At 39.3% G+C, this 20,860-nt stretch overlaps 2 protein-coding genes across 2 annotated transcripts; both read right to left on the bottom strand.

Annotated features, from left to right (window-relative positions):
- Positions 1-11,967: 11,967 nt before the first annotated feature.
- On the bottom strand, positions 11,968-14,879 carry LOC121742679 (NADH dehydrogenase [ubiquinone] 1 beta subcomplex subunit 8, mitochondrial). The gene is made up of 4 exons (XM_042135900.1): positions 14,649-14,879; positions 14,481-14,567; positions 14,241-14,336; positions 11,968-12,306 (listed from the first exon to the last, which is right to left on the bottom strand). Exons 1-4 carry the CDS (start codon positions 14,784-14,786, stop codon positions 12,250-12,252), a joined length of 378 nt encoding a protein of 125 aa, XP_041991834.1. The 5' UTR covers positions 14,787-14,879; the 3' UTR covers positions 11,968-12,249.
- Positions 14,880-15,844: 965 nt separating this feature from the next.
- On the bottom strand, positions 15,845-19,518 carry LOC121810990 (pectin acetylesterase 12-like). Its single transcript, XM_042211741.1, has 12 exons — positions 18,915-19,518; positions 18,232-18,314; positions 17,900-18,029; positions 17,743-17,816; positions 17,578-17,664; positions 17,371-17,495; positions 17,200-17,260; positions 16,887-16,940; positions 16,692-16,769; positions 16,489-16,594; positions 16,240-16,385; positions 15,845-16,150 (listed from the first exon to the last, which is right to left on the bottom strand). Exons 1-12 carry the CDS (start codon positions 19,150-19,152, stop codon positions 16,043-16,045), a joined length of 1,290 nt encoding a protein of 429 aa, XP_042067675.1. The 5' UTR covers positions 19,153-19,518; the 3' UTR covers positions 15,845-16,042.
- Positions 19,519-20,860: the final 1,342 nt, after the last annotated feature.

Here is a 20,860-nt window from a genome sequence, read left to right as displayed (position 1 = left end):
ATTTTGCATTAATTCAATAATGAAACTTACAAAATGGGAAGGCAGCTTATATACACGCTGCAAGTATGAAAGTAACAACATCACAACAATCTAACTAACTATATTCTCCTCACGCTCCGCGCACATGGCTGATTTGCTCCTCTCTTCCCTCGTGTTGCATGTATCCAAGCACCCCGTTATTTAGGTTGCCATCTCCCGCGCTTATTCATTTCATATATCACGTATCAAATCTCCCCCATTTAGATAAACCTTGACCTCAAGGTTTGAAATGCGGGAAACGTTCTTCCATGTCGTGAAGAAATTCCCAAGTAGCATCCTCCGGGAAGGAGTTAGCCCAATGCACCAAAACTTGAGTAGCTGGCATGTTACCCCGCTTGACTAGGCGACGCTCCAAGTATTGTATCGGCTCCAGAAAGGTGGAGTTGCCCACAGCCGGCAGAGAACCGTGAAGCTGGACCAGAGGGCCCATCTTCCTTTTAAGTTGAGAAACATGAAACACCGGGTGAATTTTACTATCCGGAGGGAGTTGAAGCTTGTAGGCAACCTCCCCAAACTTATCAACAACCTTAAAAGGACCAAAGTAACGAGGGCTCAGCTTCTGAAACTGCCTATCACGAAGAGTGTTTTGCCTATACGGTTGGAGCTTCAAGTAAACCCAATCTCCCAAGGCAAACTTCCTCTCAGAACGATGCTTGTCATGTTGAGATTTCATCCGCAGCTGAGCACGCCCCAAATGATGCTTGAGAACCTCAATCATAGCCTCACGTGCAACCAAGCTCTCATCTACATCATGAACCAAGGAATCACCCTTGAAGTAAGGAATGTGTAGGGGCGGTGGGTAACCGTATAGAGCCTCAAAAGGTGTAGTCTCAATAGCCGAGTGGTAAGATGTGTTATACCAAAACTCAGCAAGGCTCAGCCACTGACTCCAAGTGGTCGGCTGGTCACCACACATACACCGGAGATAAGTTTCAAGGCAACGGTTAACAACCTCTGTCTGCCCATCCGATTGAGGGTGGTATGCTGTGGACATGTGTAGTTCAACCCCTTGGAGCTTGAAGAAATCGGACCAAAAGTTTCTCAAAAACACCTTATCACGATCACTAATCAAGATTGTGGGAAGACCATGAAGCTTGAACACATGGTCTAAAAAAACCTGAGCCACAGTCAAGGCCGTGTAAGGGTGGCCTAAGCTCATGAAGTGAGCATATTTAGTGAGGCGATCCACTACAACCAGAATGGTTGACTTGCCACCAGATAGAGGAAGACCTTCAATAAAATCCAAGCTGACTTGAGACCAAGCTTCATCAGGAATGGGCAGAGGCTGGAGCAACCCAGGAAGAGCAGAGTTGTCATACTTAAAACGTTGGCAGATATCGCATTCTCTGATGTAGTTTCTGATTTGCTTCTCCATGTTAGGCCAGAAAAATAAAAAGGAGAGTCTTTTATAAGTAGCCAAAATACCAGAGTGTCCCCCAGAGCTGGAGTTATGAAAGAGATAGATGATTTGCCGCCTTAAACCTTCATCATTCCCCACAACCAGCCTCCCCTTCCTTCGCAATTGACCACCCATCCAAGAAAACTTAGAGTTCTTTTGAGGATTCTGTTGGAGCTCTAGAATCAAAGCACTGAGTTGAGGGTCAGAGTGCCATGTAGCTTGAATCAGAGGGTAGATATCAGTCGAGACCGCGGTGATAGCCATGCATAATATATCAGAAGAGTGGACCCTGGACCCTGGAGAGGGCATCTGCTACCACATTCTCAACTCCCTTCCTGTAAGTTATAACAAAATCAAATGCCATTAGCTTAGATAACCAATGCAGCTGCCCCGGGGTGGTGAGCTTCTGTTTCATCAAATGAGCTAGTGTTTTGTGATCTGTACGAACTTCAAAGGGTTGATTACCCAAATAATGGCTCCAGTAGGTTACAACAAAAACCACAGCAAGCAGCTCCTTGTCATAAACAGACATCTGTTTGTGTTTTGGAGACAAGGTCTTGCTAATGAAGGCGAGTGGATGCCCATTCTGCATCAAAACAGCCCCAATGCCATAGCTGGAGGCATCAGTTTCTACAACAAAATGCAATGAGAAGTCAGGCAAGGCCAAGACTGGAGGGCTCATCATCACCCTTTTGAGCTCCAGAAAAGCTGCCTCTGCTTCCTCACTCCACTTGAAGGCATCCTTTTTCAATAAGTCAGTAAGAGGTCTACATATAATTCCATAGTTTCTGATAAACCTCCTGTAATAGCCAGTAAGTCCCAAAAATCCCGTCAGTTTGGAAACATCAGAGGGCACTGGCCAATCTTGCATAGCCTGCAGTTTCTTAGGATCTGTGGCTACTCCTGCCTTGGATATGATGTGTCCCAAATATTCAATCTGATCCCTAGCAAAGTCACACTTGTTTTTCTTGGCAAATAGAGAATTCACCCTGAGCTTGCTAAATACCAACCTCAAATGGTCCAGATGTGAAACCTCATCCTTGCTATACACCAATATGTCATCAAAGAAGACAAGAACAAATTTCCTTAAGTATGGCCTGAATATATCATTCATTAAACTCTGAAATGTAGCTGGAGCATTGGTGAGACCAAAGGGCATCACAGTGAACTCATAATGGCCATCATGTGTCTTGAAGGCAGTTTTATATATATCCTCAGTCCTCATCCGAATTTGATGATAACCTGCCCTCAAATCGATTTTAGAAAAAACAGCAGCTCCATGAAGCTCTTCCAACAATTCCTCAATCAAAGGGATGGGATATTTATCCTTTACTGTAATCTTGTTTAGCCTCCTATAGTCAATGCACATTCGCCATGACCCATCCTTTTTCTTTACTAAAACCACAGGGGATGAGAATGGACTGCAGCTTGGCTGAATAAATCCTTGCTTCAACAAGTCAGCCACCATCTTTTCAATGATATTTTTCTGGAATGCAGTGTGTCTATGAGGTCTAGCACTGACTGGAGAAGCACCATTTGTCAAAACAATCTGGTGGTTGTGGTTTCTCATGGGAGGAAGGTCAGTGGGTTCAGCAAATACTCCCTCCTGACTCTCCAAGAACGCTTGTAGCTCCACAGAGTGCAGCTGCTCATTCGCTACTTCCTCCACTGCTAGGAGCTTGGGTTGAGTGCTCTCAGTAACTCTGATACAACAAAGCTGGACCCCAGGGCAATTAGTGATGATTTTATTCATTTCCTTTTCAGATACGGTTTGAACCTTGGTTGGGGCTTGTGCACCTCGTAGCACATATCTTTTCCCCTGGAGTTTAAACTCCATAATTAGATGCTTGAAATCCCATTGAATCATGCCTAAGGTTTCCAGCCATTGTACACCGAGCACCATGTCATAGTTACCCAGAGGTAACAGCAATACATCAGTAGTAAATGTGGTGTCTCTCAGCCCTTTACACATTGAATCACACTCAAGCCTGTTCCCATCTGCCACATCCACCGTAACTGGTCTGACTGGAGTAAGATGTAAACCCAACTTCTTAGCCAGTTGGAGGTCCAGAAAATTGTGTGTGCTCCCAGAATCTATCAGGATGTGTACAACTCTTTTTCCTATCTTCCCAGTCACTCTCATAGTCCTGAACCCTCTAGAGTTAGCTCCACTCATAGCATGAATGGAGATTAAGGGGTTATCATCCTCCTCAGATTCTTCTGGCACATCATCCTCCACCATGTGAGGCCCCTCCCCCTGAATACCATCATCTACTTCTAACAGATATAACAACTTCCTTGCACACCTATGGCCTCTCTCGAACATCTCATCACAGCCATAGCACAACCCCTTTGCCCTTTTTTCAGCCATTTCCTCTACAGTGAGGAGTCTACTATTTTTAAAATTGGGCATAGTAGGTGTGGGTAACAGAGGAAGGTTACAACCCCTTTGCCCTTTTTAAAATTATTCCATCTTTTGACACAGTCATGCATCCATTCTTAGAGCTAAACATGTATCCTTTTGATTCAAGCATGCCTAATGATATGAGGTTTCTCTTAATATCTGGGATATAACTGACTTGGGTGAGGATCTTGATGGCTCCACCTTCTGTCTTGAGTTTGATATCCCCAATTCCCTTTACATAGCACACTTGATCGTTCCCCAATATCACTGAGCAGTCTGCATATGCAAGATTTTTGAACCACTCTTTGTTGGAACAAATGTGAAAGCTGCAACCCGAGTCCATTATCCAAGACTTCTCAATTCCTGACTCCATCACATTCATTACATGTGCTTCCTCATTTTCTGCGGCTAAGTCAGCTTGATTCTGGGCAGTCTTGTCTTCACCTTGCTTCTTCTTCCAAGAATAGCAATCCTTTTTAATATGGCCAGGTTTCTTGCAGTAGTGGCAACTTCTTGTTTCTTTTGCAGGTGCATCGGCTTGCTTCTGATATGGACCTTTATTCATTTGATAGGGCTTATTCTTTTTTCCCTTGTTGTGTGCCTTTATGTTCAAAGGCTGACTGGATGAAGAATCTTGCGTTGAGCTTGCCTTTCTAAGCTCCTTGGACTTCATACTACATTGGACTTCTTCAAGTGTGATAGTCCTTTCCCTGCCATAGAGCATAGCATCCCTAAGATGATCAAAACTTTTCGGCAAGGCGCTCAACAAGATGATGGCCTTGTCCTCATCTTCCAACTTAACATCGATATTCTCCAAATCATCCATGGATTTGTTGAATTCCTCCAGCCGCTCAACGATGGATCTATCATCCACAAATTTGAAGGAATACAGCCTCTGCTTCATGTACAGCCGGTTTGCCAATGACTTGGTCATGTACAAGGACCCAAGTCTCGCCCATACCCCAACTGCGGTGGTCTCCTTTGACACCTCTCGAAGCACATTATCGGCCAGTGAAAGGATGAGAACACTATGAGCTTTATCCATCATCTCTTGCCGCTTCAACACCACCTTTTCATCGGCGTCCGCGGCTTGCTCCTCCTTATCCGCTCCGTCCTTGATCGCATCACCCAGACCCTGCTAGATGAGCATAGCGCGCGCATCTTAATGCACCACAACCCGAAGTCATTCTTCCCTGAGAATTTCTCCACGTCGAGCCTTACTGAGCTCATTTTTCTGGACTCAGCAACCCGCTTCAATTGGTCGATGCAGAGGGCGATTCGAACGAAGAGAACTCCAATCGAGAGGAAAGAAAAGAGATCAAGAAAACGCGATCCAATCGATTCCCACAGACGGTGCCACTTGTTATAAGTTGGAGCACGTTTGATCAAGAACAAGAAGAACAATGCAACACGATTTTACGTGGTTCGGTTTTGACAAACCTACGTCCACGGGCAAGATTGTGTTTCACTCTTTATTGATGAATAAGTGGTGGAAGATTACAACTCAAGAACACAAGTATCTAACACTCTCAACACCTCTAATCTCACTTTACAACCGAAAAGCTAATCAAGTGAAGAAGATGATACTCTCTTGAATTCTCACGCATGAAGTGTGTGTTGTGATCTCTGCGTATTGTTTATATACTGGGCTACGCAGCGCGCTTAGATCCTCTCGACCTCAGCTCCTTCACATTCCAACTTCATAACCGAATGTTGGTTGATAACTTCCCAACAACCTTCAACAAACTAACCATTCTTTAGCTCATCTTCAGCCATCCATCTCATCCTTCGATATCCGACGGCTATGCAAAGATGATGCATGGTTAACTTCTAACAACCCTAAAATCTACAGAACATTGACAGCAACCAAAAATTCAAAAAACACGAATGACGAACAACAAAGGCCGAAATTTACCATTTCGTGATGTTTCTCCGGCATCGGCATCGGCATTGGGGGGTTTGAAATTGCTTGTCTTTTAGCCATTTTGCGAGCCCAGGAAACGACGTCTGTAGTCCGCAGAGTAAATCGGATGTCGCTGGTTGGTTGTTATTCAAGTTCATTTCACAAAAACGCCACTTCGTTCTCGTCAGTGATGTTGGAATCGACAGATTTAAGCTAGTGTTTCGTAGTGAGAAGATGTTTTCGGATGAATCGAGAGAGAGTTGGTATGAACTGAAATGAATTGAAGGTGGGAAGTGAGATTGTGTATGAACTGAAATCACGCATCTTCTATGGGTTGAACTGAAATGAATTGGAATCGACGGATTTAAGCTAGTCACACTTATGGCTTGGGCCAAATTTGGTCTTGTGCACAGCATTGTGTACATGACACTCCCTATGATGTTCGCATATGGGATTTTACTCATCTCCATCATTTCTTCATCCGAACTCGGCATTTGTTCCATGCTTAGCTTGAAATGGTTGGCAAGAGGAGTACTCACTGACTTTGATTCATTCATCTGAAATCTCACCAGCACCTTTTCAACATAATCAATCTGAGCCAATCTGAGCTCCCTTTGTTTTCTATCTCTGAATATATCCATCCCGAGTATCCTTCTTGCCTCCCCCAAATCTTTCATCTCGAACTTCATTTCCAGACCAGACTTCACCCTTTTTACTTCATCAATGCTAGGAGCAGCTACTAGCATATCATCCACATACAAGAGAAGGAAAGCCACAACAACTCCCTTACTTTCCTTGATGTACACACAACTGTCAAAGTATGATTTTCTGAAACCCATGGTGGAAATGTGTTCATCAAACTTGATGTACCACTGCCTACTACTTTGTTTCAACCCATAAAGGCTTTTCTTCAGCAGGCAAACCATATCCTCACTGCCCTTCACTGCAAAACCCTCCAGCTGCCTCATATAGATGGTTTCCTCCAAATCTCCATGAAGGAAGGCTGTTTTAACATCCAGTTGATGTAGTTTCCAATCATATCTTGCAACTAAGGCCAGTAGGATCCGAATGGATGTATGCTTGACTATCAGGGAGAACACCTCATTGAAGTCCACCCCTTCTTCTTGAGTGAAACCTCTAGCTACGAGCCTAGCTTTATATCTGATGCTCTCTACCTTCCCCCACTTCAATCTTTCTCTTGAAGATCCACTTGCAGCTGATCAGCTTCTGGATATCAGGATTTTTGACCAATCCATGTCCAATTCTTTAATAGAGAGTCAATCTCTTCCTTCATGGCTCTGACCCACATTTCATTGTCTCTGCTTTTCATAGCTTCTAAGTAGCTTGCTGGTTCAGAGTGCTCTATGACTTCAGCAACACATAAAGCAAAAAAACTCATCTCATAGTCATTGAATCTTGATGGCTTTCTCACTTCCCTCCTGGCTCTGTCTCTGGCCAGCATATATTGGCTGTTGCTGCCATGTTGAGTCTCATGCTGCTCAGCTCCAGTCACATCATTTGGGGTCGAATGCTCACTCTGAACACTCCTTTCCTCAGCTGCTGTGGAGGTCTCAGCTCCACCTAGATCAGAATCCTCAAGAATCACTGACTGCTGCTAGCAGTCATCAGCTTGCTGATCACCTTTCAGATATGGCATGTTGGACTCATCAAACACCACGTCACTGCTGATGATAACTTTCTGATTCCTATTCTCAGTGCACCAAAGCCTATAGCCTTTTACCCCAGGCTGATACCCTATCATCACACACTTCAAAGCTCTTTGATCTAATATTCCTTGCTTGCAATGAGCATATGCTCTACACCTAAAAACTCTTATCTTGTTGTAACTTGTATCCCTTCCATACCACCTCACATTAGGAATCTCATTCTCTATGGCAGATGATGGTGAATTGTTGATCAGAGTTGCTGCAGTGGTGACTGCTTCACCCCAGAAAGCTTTGGGCAGTCCAGATGAAAATAACATGCATCTTACCTTCTCAAGAAGTGACCTATTCATCCTCTCAGCCACACGATTCTACTGTGGGTTGGCTGGTACAGTTCTATGCCTTTGAATGCCTCTTTCCTTGCAATATAACTCGAACTCAGTAGACAAGAATTCCAACCCATTATCTGTCCTCAAAATCTTGAGAAAACTTCCTTGCCTTAGCTTCATTTCTTGGCACCAATCTCTGAATTTCTCATAAGCTTATGACTTTTCTTTTAGAATGTAGACCCACACCTTCCTTGAAAAGTCATCAATGATGGACAAGAAATACTTCCCTCCACCCATGGTACATGTCTGTGCAAGGCCCCAGAGATCTGAGTGGGCATAATCCAATATGGCCCTTGAAGTGTGTTTTGCTGCCGCAAACGGCTGCTTCTTGCTTTTTCCCAGAATGCAATATTAACAATCATGCGGTGCACTTGATTCATCAGCTACTATAACTCATTTCTTAACCAGTTGCATCAATCCAGATATGCCAACATGGCCCATTCTTTTATGCCACAATACAAGGTCAGATTTAACAGCAACATTTAAAGATCCAATAACAGTCTCAGCAAGAAGGTAGTAGAGGCTCTTTCTTCTCTCAGCAATCATCAAAATTATTCCATCTTTTGACACAGTCATGCATCCATTCTTAGAGCTAAACATGTATCCTTTTGATTCAAGCATGCCTAATGATATGAGGTTTCTCTTAATATCTGGGATATACCTGACTTGGGTGAGGATCTTGATGGCTCCACCTTCTGTCTTGAGTTTGATATCCCCAATTCCCTTTACATAGCACACTTGATCGTTCCCCAATATCACTGAGCAGTCTGCATATGCAAGATTTTTGAACCACTCTTTGTTGGAACAAATGTGAAAGCTGCAACCCGAGTCCATTATCCAAGACTTCTCAATTCCTGACTCCATCACATTCATTACATGTGCTTCCTCATTTTCTGCGGCTAAGTCAGCTTGATTCTGGGCAGTCTTGTCTTCACCTTGCTTCTTCTTCCAATAATAGCAATCCTTTTTAATATGGCCAGGTTTCTTGCAGTAGTGGCAACTTCTTGTTTCTTTTGCAGGTGCATCAGCTTGCTTCTGATATGGACCCTTATTCATTTGATAGGGCTTCTTCTTCTTTCCCTTGTTGTGTGCCTTTATGTTCAAAGGCTGACTGGATGAAGAATCTTGCGTTGAGCTTGCCTTTCTAAGCTCCTTGGACTTCATACCACATTGGACATCTTCAAGTGTGATAGTCCTTTCCCTGCCATAGAGCATAGCATCCCTAAGATGATCAAAACTTTTCGGCAAGGCGCTCAACAAGATGATGGCCTTGTCCTCATCTTCCAACTTAACATCGATATTCTCCAAATCATCCATGGATTTGTTGAATTCCTCCAGCTGCTCAACGATGGATCTATCCTCCACAAATTTGAAGGAATACAGCCTCTGCTTCATGTACAGCCGGTTTGCCAATGACTTGGTCATGTACAAGGACCCAAGTCTCGCCCATACCCCAGCTGCGGTGGTCTCCTTTGACACCTCTCGAAGCACATTATCGGCCAGTGAAAGAATGAGAACAATATGAGCTTTATCCATCATCTCTTGCCGCTTCAACACCGCCTTTTCATCGGCGTCCGCGGCTTGCTCCTCCTTATCCGCTCCGTCCTTGATCGCATCACCCAGACCCTGCTAAATGAGCATAGCGCGCGCATCTTAATGCACCACAACCCGAAGTCATTCTTCCCTGAGAATTTCTCCACGTCGAGCCTTACTGAGCTCATTTTTCCGGACTCAGCAACCCGCTTCAATTGGTCGATGCAGAGGGCGATTCGAACGAAGAGAACTCCAATCGAGAGGAAAGAAAAGAGATCAAGAAAATGCGATCCAATCGATTCCCACAGACGGCGCCATTTGTTATAAGTTGGAGCACGTTTGATCAAGAACAAGAAGAACAATGCAACGCGATTTTACGTGGTTCGGTTTTGACAAACCTACGTCCACGGGCAAGATTATGTTTCACTCTTTATTGATGAATAAGTGGTGGAAGATTACAACTCAAGAACACAAGTATCTAACACTCTCAACACCTCTAATCTCACTTTACAACCGAAAAGCTAATCAAGTGAAGAAGATGATACTCTCTTGAATTCTCACGCGTGAAGGGTGTGTTGTGATCTCTGCGTATTGTTTATATACTGGGCTACGCAGCGCGCTTAGATCCTCTCGACCTCAGCTCCTTCACGTTCCAACTTCATAACCGAATGTTGGTTGATAACTTCCCAACAACCTTCAACAAACTAACCATTTTTTAGCTCATCTTCAGCCATCCATCTCCTCCTTCGATATCCGACGGCTATGCAAAGATGATGCATGGTTAACTTCTAACAACCCTAAAATCTACAGAACATTGACAGCAACCAAAAATTCAAAAAACACGAATGACGAACAACAAAGGCCGGAATTTACCATTTCGTGATGTTTCTCCGGCATCGGCATTGGGGGGTTCGAAATTGCTTGTCTTTTAGCCATTTTGCGAGCCCAGGAAACGACGTCTGTAGTCCGCAGAGTAAATCGGATGTCGCTGGTTGGTTGTTATTCGAGTTCATTTCACAAAAACGCCACTTCGTTCTCGTCAGTGATGTTGGAATCGACGGATTTAAGCTAGTGTTTCGTAGTGAGAAGATGTTTTCGGATGAATCGAGAGAGAGTTGGTATGAACTGAAATGAATTGAAGGTGGGAAGTGAGATTGTGTATGAACTGAAATCACGCATCTTCTATTTCGGACGAATATGAATTGACTGAATTACCCTTCCATGCAACAAACAGACTCTCAAATGCAACCCAGTTGATGAAATCACCACCACACATCTCTACATCTAACGGCTCGGCTTATATAGTTATATATGTAGGATGTCATATCTTTAAGTGTACATGGAGGAGTGTAGTGCTCTCCTCCATTCATATTATATTAGTTCGAAATTAATTACTTTATCCAATTAAATTCTAGATTTATTTATATTATTTCGTTTTTATCTATACGATTCAAAGTTTTTAACATTTTACATCTATATTTGTAAAATTACATCATTATATTCGCATCGAACTGCTGAGTTTTTGCTCAACCAATGTACAACATTTTCTGAATATTAGTAGTACTATTTTTTAATCTTTATAGTTGGTTCTGATATTTGCTTCTTTTTTTTCTTTGAATGCAGTTGTAGGATCGTGTTTAAGTTAGTGCTGATGTTTCAAAACATGTTTAAATCATTGTTGCCAGCAGGGGCGTAGCGCAGTTGGCAACGGATGGGCAGATCTTGCTGCAATGAGTCTGGGTTCGAATCACACTGCTGTCGTGTAGTTGCTTCCATCTCTCAGTCACAAGTGTGAGGACTTGGGAGATGGGCTTCTGGCAGCCAGTGGGTTAAGGCCTCCCCCTTAACGGACTACTGTGTACCCTGATTGAACCCCCTCACATGATATCGGGCCGGAATGTGGGAGCCGCCAAGGCGACGAAATCGCCTTTTTTGCTACGATGTTTAAATCACTGTTTCCTTTGTCGGTTGTCCCAATTTGTCATGTTCTATTGATGTCTACATCAGTATCATCACATTTTTTATTTTTGTAATTTTTGTTTCTTGTGGGAATTGTAATTTCATGTGCGATTTGTCATTCTCACGGAATTCTCTTATCATCTAAGTTATGAATAAATACATTCTTATTCAAATTGTGTATATTTATGTTTATTTAATTATTTTGTTAAAATTAATGACTTATGGCCCAGTTTTAATTTCCAACACACCTTCACCAATTTGATTCCTTGGATCTCCAACTTTAACTTTTTAAAATAACTCTCTTGGTTGGAAGACATACAATACAAGGATCAATCTAAGAAAATAAATTTACAGTACTCCAAAATCAAAAAAAAAAAATGAATGAATACAAGGATGCAGTTTAGAATGCCTTCCAAACTTAACAACAGTAGTATCGTCATCCAGTCAACACCTTTACAAATACTATTAGTATGTCTATAGTTGTCTAAAACACAAATATTATCATGCTTATCATTAAATTTGAACTATTTATTTTTACATGAAATATCAATATAGCTTCCGAGAACTTAAAAAGTTTCCCTGCACTCCGTTACAACATAAATACAAATTCCAATTAAACTCGCTTCACAGTTCACACATAAACGGCTAAACCTAAGAAAACAGGATAAAACAGCTGATAGAAAAATGAAGAGTGCATTTTCATCATACATAATTATCTCTCGAATCAAGAACGAAAAAAACCACATGTAAAGCAATGAAGAAATCAAGTACTTGCGGAATCATATTACTGCAAGCAAAATATCAAGTACAATACAGATCCAGAAATTGATGCAGTTGTCTGTCTGGCTTATTTTAGTTACTTCATTTGCAAGAGTCAATTACATCGTTTGATCACCATTTAGGTCCTCAAATGATGCAAGAGACTACAAGCAAAGACGTACATAAGAGCACCAACCAACCTAGGGTTCTCCACCAAGCTCCACTCTTAAGTTGTCATAGGGGTACACCTTGGGTGCCTGTGAAGAACCCACAGAAAACATTAAATATAACTTTCCACTCGTGGAGGAAAATAAATTACTCGTCAAGTAATATAATGCATCTGTACAAGGGATCAAATCAAGTGCCTCTAAATTAACTTTTAACTGGTTTCAACGTGCTTTCATCATCATAGCACTACTAACATGGTGGTGTTGACTCCTGCATAACAGACATTACAGATTTTACCTGGTACAAACAGGGAGGGAAACTCGAACTTATGCTTTAGTTTTATTTAATTTTCCTATTTTTTCAGACTTTGAAGGGGGAAAGGATTTTTTATTCTTTTGCCTCAATTTTTCAAATTGGACTGCTATAAAACACACCTACTTGACAAGGTTAAAGTGAAAAAAAGAAGTTCATGAACCTAATCCTACAGAAAACATGGGAACTGGGAAGAAATCTCGAGCTTTCTTTTGCGCCCTATGCCTCTATCTCACTGCTTTCTTGAAAGTCATTTTTGAATTAAGGTTAGGCATTTTTAAGATCATTACTAAATTGGCCACCTTTGCAATAGCAGGAATTCCATCAGGCATCTTCGAGGTAGTTTTTCTTTTAGTAATTCAGTAGTATTTTGTTAAGTCTGCTACCTTATCTCTGTCACATTTTCCCAGAGTTGACAGATTGTACATATTCCTATAAAAACTCACCAGTGACAACTCATCAGCCCTCAAGGCTCAAAGAAGAAGAAGATGCTTATCAGAGTTCATTATAGGAGTAGGACAAGAAATTAAATAAAAAAAATAAGAGATTCCATCCAAACAACAGCCAAAATAAGACTACACAAGGTTACAAGATCCTAATAATCCAATGTCATTCCATGATTTGCATTCTTTGACAAAATTAGTAATGTTAACTGAGCATCAAAACACCAAGTTCTGGGTCATTTTCTAACACACTTCTCAAAGTAGTTTTGAGTTGTAGATAATCAATGATAACAATCTAAAGATTAAGTAATCAGCTCCTACTTAGAAGTTTGATGCTTGTTGGCTGTTCAATTAGCAAAAAATCAGCATACAATGTACACAATCTCCTACAAGCCATGTACTATAGATTTGAAAGAGAGTTAAAAACATAATATCAGATTTAAACCATTTTGTCTTCAAATCATTTTTGGCAAAGGAAAAATTCGTTGCATCTATTGTTGCTAGAAACCACAATTCAATTATGATGCCAAGCCAAACATTTCCAATCTATGCGTACATGTGTATTTCCTAATGCCAAATAACCACATTTTTACTTCACCAGGAAAACAATCAATGCCTCCCAAATTTTCTTCCCTCTTTTAGACAAGTAAACTAGCTACCCCAATGTTATATAAGCTCAATGTCAATGGTAACTGGAAACCAACTCGAAAATAGTAGGCTTCAGTAGTTATGAAAGAAAATACTGTCTGTGGAGGAAAAGACCATTTAATTGCTCTTTCACCGTCGAGAATCTTAAAGCATAGTGAACAAAGACAGTTATAGAACTGTGCCAAAGCACACCAGACGCTCACCAATAATGTGTTAGATTAGAACTAATTAAATACTAACTAATCAGCTAGTTAAATGTTGAGAGAGGTGCAGACAAGTGGTATTGCAGAGTACATTACATAAAAGGAAAAATATAGGTCACATTTGTCAAGCACAAGGAGATATTGTGTAGAACTTTCAATAAACCATTATATCCATACTTCTTTGGAGAAGACAACCCAAGCACAGACCAAGGATGCTTAAAGTAACAAGATAATTCAACATTATTTAAAGCATCATATAAAAAGTGCAAATAGAACAACAGGCAAGCTCAAACATATAACAAAAAACAACCGTAAGGCTCAATAATACATCGATCACACGAAGGAAAAGAAAAGATTAACCACTACCAATACTCCAATAGATGAAAAACAAACACATAATCAATATATTTGACTTACAAATGGTATTGTAGAAGCTTTATCATTCCACACAACTAATAGCCCAAGAGAAGCAAAAAATCCTAATCCACCGCACAACCAAGCCAATGCCTCGTACTACAACAGAAATTAATCATAACAATCATCACAAAACCCCCAATTACAAACAGAAATTAGAAATCATAAACAATCATAAGAACAAAAAAATTAGGTGTTCGTGCGTGTAATGCGCGATCAATTCAAACTGTGAAAATGTCTGACCTTCCCAACTGTATCAGCAATCCGATCGATACAAGGTTCTGGAAACGGAGTCCCGTTATCCCACACAAGTTCGTCATTTACTGGAAGCTGCATTTCCAGCGAATTTTTAGGGCTTCAATGTATGTTCAGTATAAATTGAATAAAATGAAAAGAGATTAACAGATTTACCGGTTTATTGGGAACGATGTGCTTTCCGACGGGGAGGCCCATACCAGAGCGCTGCCGGAGAGAGGATGCGGCGGAACGCGAAACGACGCCGTTGCCACCCATGATCCGTGATGCTACGTGGCTCAACCTTGCTGCCATCTTCGATTTCTTCCCGTTTATCTTAGGGTATCAAATTTGAAGGAATTGCGACTTCGTAAGGACGGAACAATCAGACTCTTCACTAATCTATTTTCCATTTAAATACTCCATTTTTATGATCATCTTTGCTTTTTTTTAAATAATAAAACACTATATATTTAATTATTGCAATGACTTAAAACTATATGATAAGCAAAAAAGATAGTAGTATTTCAAAATAAAATGAAGTATAATGAATTATTAATGACCCTCAATTATAAAAAGAAATCAATCCAATAAAAATGACACAAACGTACACTACATAAAAATTCTCTACTTTCGAATTGGCAGTGACCGGAAAAATATAATAGTATCATGGAAAATCTCTAGATTTTGACATAAACATATGAAGTGTTTTTTCTCACATTTTCAAACTTTTTATAGTTAATTGTCATTACAAATTTATCCAATCTTTTTTTAACCTTGATTTGGGCAGAACAATAGCAATAAATAATATCCTCCCCGGCCACAGTATGCACTTTTAATTGTACACAAATTTTAATGTATAATTAATAAAATAAGATAAAGTTGTAGATAAAAAAGTAATTAAAGAATTATTAATGGAGAATGTATCACACCTTTTTAAGAAAAAAATAGTTCAAAAAATTAAAAAGTACATATTATTATGGGACAGACTAAAAAAGCAATGCATACTCATACATGATTATCTATTTCATTTTTCCTCTTTGTATTGATAAATGAATAGAAAATTAAAAGTCGCATCATGATAGATTCAAATTTGAAATTTTTGGGCATCAACCCTCTACCACCAGGCGAACTTACTCACACAAGTTTCTTTCTTATTTCTAGTGTAGTGTGAACAGTTTGAAACTTTTTACATTTATGAATAGATAAATCATTAGTATACACAATTCTGAAATAAAGTATACTTTTCCAAGCACAAAAGGACACATGATATTATCCTGTCAGTATAAAAATCACAGCCTCTTTACAAGATGTCAACTTATTAATATTCTGTAAATAAATACAAATAAAATGGAAAGAGTACTCAAAAAGCATAATGAAATTGCTCTTCATTCTTATCGAAGGGTACAAGTATTCAGAATACAATGATAATCATAGCTGGCAATTGAGGTATTATTGCCTTGGAAGTTACAGTAACAACAGCATCAATGGGAGCTCAAACAATAATCATACTTATATAACAAATGATTCAGTTTTAGCTTTAAAAATAGAGGCAGCATAACTATCCTGGTCTATTTGAATACCAGATTGTGACAGGTTCTATCGCATGGGTATGCACAGTCGACAGCCTTGACAGTAGCACGATCGAAGTACCAATCTCCAACAGCAAGCGCAACAGGCTGCGTAATGTTTGGCCAAATTTAATGGTCAAAAGTACTATTAGCATGCAGCATCCATGAAGAGTAAAATTTTTGAATCAACGGCGTACCTTGTTGTTAATTATGGGAGAATCATCGGCAAACCAAGTATCCTGCCTTTCCGACTGGCAGTGAGCGAAACAAGAATTTAAAAATAATCCATTCTGTTTCGAGCCTGAAAAGCTTCGAACTGCACTCACCATATGATTCCTGAAATCTGTTTCATATACGATTTGATTGGTGAGCACAAGAGTCACCTCAAAGGGCATGAAACAAGCTCAGTACATTATCATTATTCATTAAGCTGAAGCATGTTTTACCCTGTAGAAATTGGATCTGCGATGCTGAGCATCGTTCGTTATTCAATTTACAATCATGCCAGGTGCCTTGAGGATCAGCCGTTGCAGGAGCCAAGCTTTCTTGGACCTGAATATAATGGAAAGCAGAAATGAATATGCTTCTCTCGTTCTCTAACTTATTTATCGTAACCATAAGCAAAATGTGGGTACGTTTCTACGTTTACCTGCCATGAATCATAGGCAGCATTGAGAATAAACAAGGGGGTTTTGATACTGGAAATCAGATTCTGAGGGAAGAAACACTGCAATAAAGAATAAATAGAACACAAGAACAAAGGTAAGCAAAAGAAAATGATAATAAGGGCATAAGTAGCCCATGGTAAGTCTCACAAGCCAGAAAAATCGAGCAGAAGACTAACTGAAGTTGGATCCAAGTGGTCGGTGCAAGTGCTTGGCAGGTTTTCTTTAACACCCTGTCATAATAGGCCAGAATCTTTAAGAATTAAGAACTATAAATAGCATGCAACAATATGACATCTCTACCATTTATGGCATCACGAAAAGAAGCAGGTACGAATGCTAAAGCAATGCTAAGTAAAAGTTGAAACAAAGAATAAGACATCATAAGTTCTCAAGAATCCACATATTCCCTCCTTTTCATAATTTTACTGACAAAAGAATGAGACACAAACACAGAAACCTGATGCTAACGTTCATTTGTTTGAATAGTACCTGCAAGCTAACAACGCCAGCAAAGAAACTTCTCAGTGTCCGTCCACCAGATACATCAGCACTGCACCAAATGAATTAAATAAGACACGAAATTTGAGATTCTGACAGCTTGTAGAGCTTTACAAGTGTATAAGGAAAACCGGGGATGACTAAGGAGTTTATGGAAATTACACGTCCATGAATAATCCAGCATCACTCAAGCACTTCACTTTGGTACTTCCAGGAAATAAACCTCGAAATTCATCACAATGCAATATAGAAGCCAAACCACCAGCGGAGCAACCCGAGAGAAGAGCCTGTAGTAAAATGTCACTCATAAATAAGTAAATATTATTATGTTTGAAAAAATATATAGAATCAAATAAAGTAACACAATACTTGATTCGCATTGTGCATGCCCTTTGACATCAGGTCTTCAACTGCAGCCCGCCATATCCGATGCCCTCTAAACTGCAAACCTGCAGCCTATACAGAAAGCTCTAAGTTTTAAACAACCATTATCATAACAAGTAATTTAAATCATGCATAGAGAATGCTTCAAACCTTATTTTCACTGTCCCCAGCAAAGGAAGCGCCGTCACAATAGCGAACCTTTACTCTATTCCAGTTAAAAAAGTCTGCACATGAAAAAAGTAAAATAAGGGCTATAATAAGCCAAATGTAATTTTGTTATGATAAGACTTCTCTATTCATGTAGTACCAGGATTTTCTTCAGCTTTGTTGCTAAGTAACCCTGTAAATGGAATTTGCTTCTCAAATAATGTAGATGACCCACGATGTGTCTTTTTACGGTAAATACATGATCGTAAATTGTTGCACCAGCCTCCACCCTGCCACATGTAACTAGATTACATTACAAAATTAAGAAACCAGCAAGCACAAGGCTATATGTTGCCTTATATGTAACTCTTCTACGAAAAATAACTTCACTTCAACCGATCGTATAAGTTCCTTCTTGGTTTAAAAGACTACTACCACAGTTGGTACAACTTTAATCAGCAACGGTTCACCATCAAACAGACATGCACATACCTCTAGCTGGATGAGCCAACTATTTGCTCCAGTCCCAAACCCACGATGCAAGTGATAGCCCGGTAGCGTTCCGTCCAAACAAACTACAAAATTGATACATAGAGAAATTCATCCGACTTAGATCAGAGGGATAGTTTAAATTTCAAAAGCAGTATACTCATCAACCAGCATTTATGTAATTTTCTGGAATCAAGACTTAAACTGCTTATACAAGAAATGGCACAAATCATTTATTATAGGTGTTCTCGCTAAACTCCTTACAACTAAAATATACAAGTTGGGGGTGGAATTTAATACCAAAGCTTCACAAATTTATTCATCACACATGTGAAATAACATCAACGGCGTGCAACTAAAGCATCCAAATTGAATGTAAGTGGTGCATTAAAAACTGGCTAAATTGACAGCTTAAAGTAACTCAAATCATTATTCTCACACTCAACTAATCCTTTCACCAACTTTAACCAACTAATAATTAGTAAGATTACGACACAAGCAAGAGATAAAAACATAGATTATCTTGGATTGATTCAGCATAGATCGCACAAATCAACAAATTAAAACTGAAATAATCGATAAATTTTTTTTTTTTTTTTTTAAAGCATATCTACAATTTTGCAAAAAATTCCAGAAACATGCAACTCAAACAATAGAAGAATATAGAGAGAGAAGGGGAGGATTACCAGCCCCTTTGGCAGCAGCTCCCTGAACAAGAGTGAGACCCACCATGAGAGCATCGGGAGGAACGGCAGCAGCAGCAACTCCATAAACAGACTCCAAATGCGACATGGACTCCAAGAATGACACGTCTGAGCTGCTATTCCTATTGAAAAACGCATCAAGTTCGGAACTTTCAGCCACCCATCTACTCAAAACAAACAAAACACAAAACACAACTCCAATCTCCGCCAGCTTCCCCATCACTTTCAAGCCTACACCAGATCTCAGCAAAAAAAGGAATAATAATAAGAGAAGGCTGAAGCAGAACTTTATTGTAGTCCTAGATGTGTTCTCATTGATTAGGATAAAAATTGGTAAGTGTAAATGTGTTCAACTCAAGAGTACAAATGCAATGTGTCTAATCTAAGAAACAAATCTATGTGGATCTATTTGTTGGGGTGAGGGAAAGGAATGGAGGTGGGGCAGATTCTTGTTCTCTCTTTTAAGTGGGTTCTAATTTCTAAAGAGAGGAGAAAGTGAGGAGATCCAATATATTACTATCGAAGTAGCGGCAGAGCAGTGATTCATTTAATTTAATGCTTTAAAGATTGAAGCGGTGATAATGTTTTTGCCGGATCTGTCTGAGATTAAAATAATAATATATGTTCAGGTCCGAATTTATGTACGTAGACGTATGTCCAATACTTATAAAATAGGTTATTTTAGAATCTTGTGAAAATGTTGAGTCAAAAAAGCTACCAATTGACTTCACAATTTGAGTAGACAAGTTTAAACAGGAAATGATTGCATTGGCAGGTGGTAATTATTTAACTAGGTAAGTTTAAACAGGGAATGATTTACTACCATTTAATTCAAAGTTTACAATGCTTGTAATTTTGAAGTACTGGTGATGAGTAAGTACTAGACATTTTATTACTTATATACTCATGTATCGTTAAGTTAACAGGCAAAATAAATATTTTGTTATAGCTTATGTTTCATTTGTTTTATTCATTTATTCGTTTATAAATAGTATTTGGAGTATACATGGCATCGTTTATCTCCTTATATTTTTAATAATTGCAAGATAAAACTTGATTTCTCTTTTAAAGCATGACTATATTAACTAGAGATGGATGAAACACGTACATTGGCGCTAGAATGAAGCAACCGTGCTAATAAATATCACGGGTTTGGTTGCATTGGTATCCTTTGGATACCACGCCAACAATCTGAATAAATAGTTTGTTAATAGGATGTCACATGTCACATGTGTTTCAAAGTTGGAAAATTGAGCGCAAGTATACAAAACAAAAGCTAAGAATTTACGTGGTTCGATCTTTAACTTCAACTCCATTCGTTCCTTTAGGTATATAACCGACTAACCGAGCAACTATAATAATTGAGTTTTGATTTAAATTTAAATATTTATGAAATAATTATATTTATACAATATTCTATTTTAAAATATATTGAAAAAATAGGCTTAGAGTACAGTGTTAAAATCAATTATCTGAAAATTAGAATTTGAGTATAGTGTTACAACCGATAGCAAAAAAATTGTTAATATATTTAAATATTGGGTCTAATTACTCACCCTACTGAATTATTTGATTAAACTCCATTATTTTTTATTATTAAAAATTACGCACCCTGCTGTCTACTGAATTTGGTCAAAGTAAAAATCACGAAACCTATAAAACTTGGCCAAAAAATTAATGATTTATTCCCAAATTTTGTTAACATAGATTTATTGAGTTTTGTAACTTTGGTCTTTGTAGTACTGGTACCTAATTTTTTATTTCGATAAATTTAAATAACTTAATTTTGTACAACCAAAAATTGATTATTTATCATCACTCAAAATCTATACAACCAAATTTTGTACCACCACGACAAAAAATACACTAGCTTTCCATTTTGCAAAAAAGTAGTGCGAATTGACGATTGATGAGTTGCCGTGAGTGGA

This window comes from Salvia splendens, chromosome 7 (assembly GCF_004379255.2).
Source record: "Salvia splendens isolate huo1 chromosome 7, SspV2, whole genome shotgun sequence".
Classification (NCBI taxonomy): Eukaryota; Viridiplantae; Streptophyta; class Magnoliopsida; order Lamiales; family Lamiaceae; genus Salvia; species Salvia splendens.
This window is presented reverse-complemented; position numbering and strand designations above follow the sequence as displayed.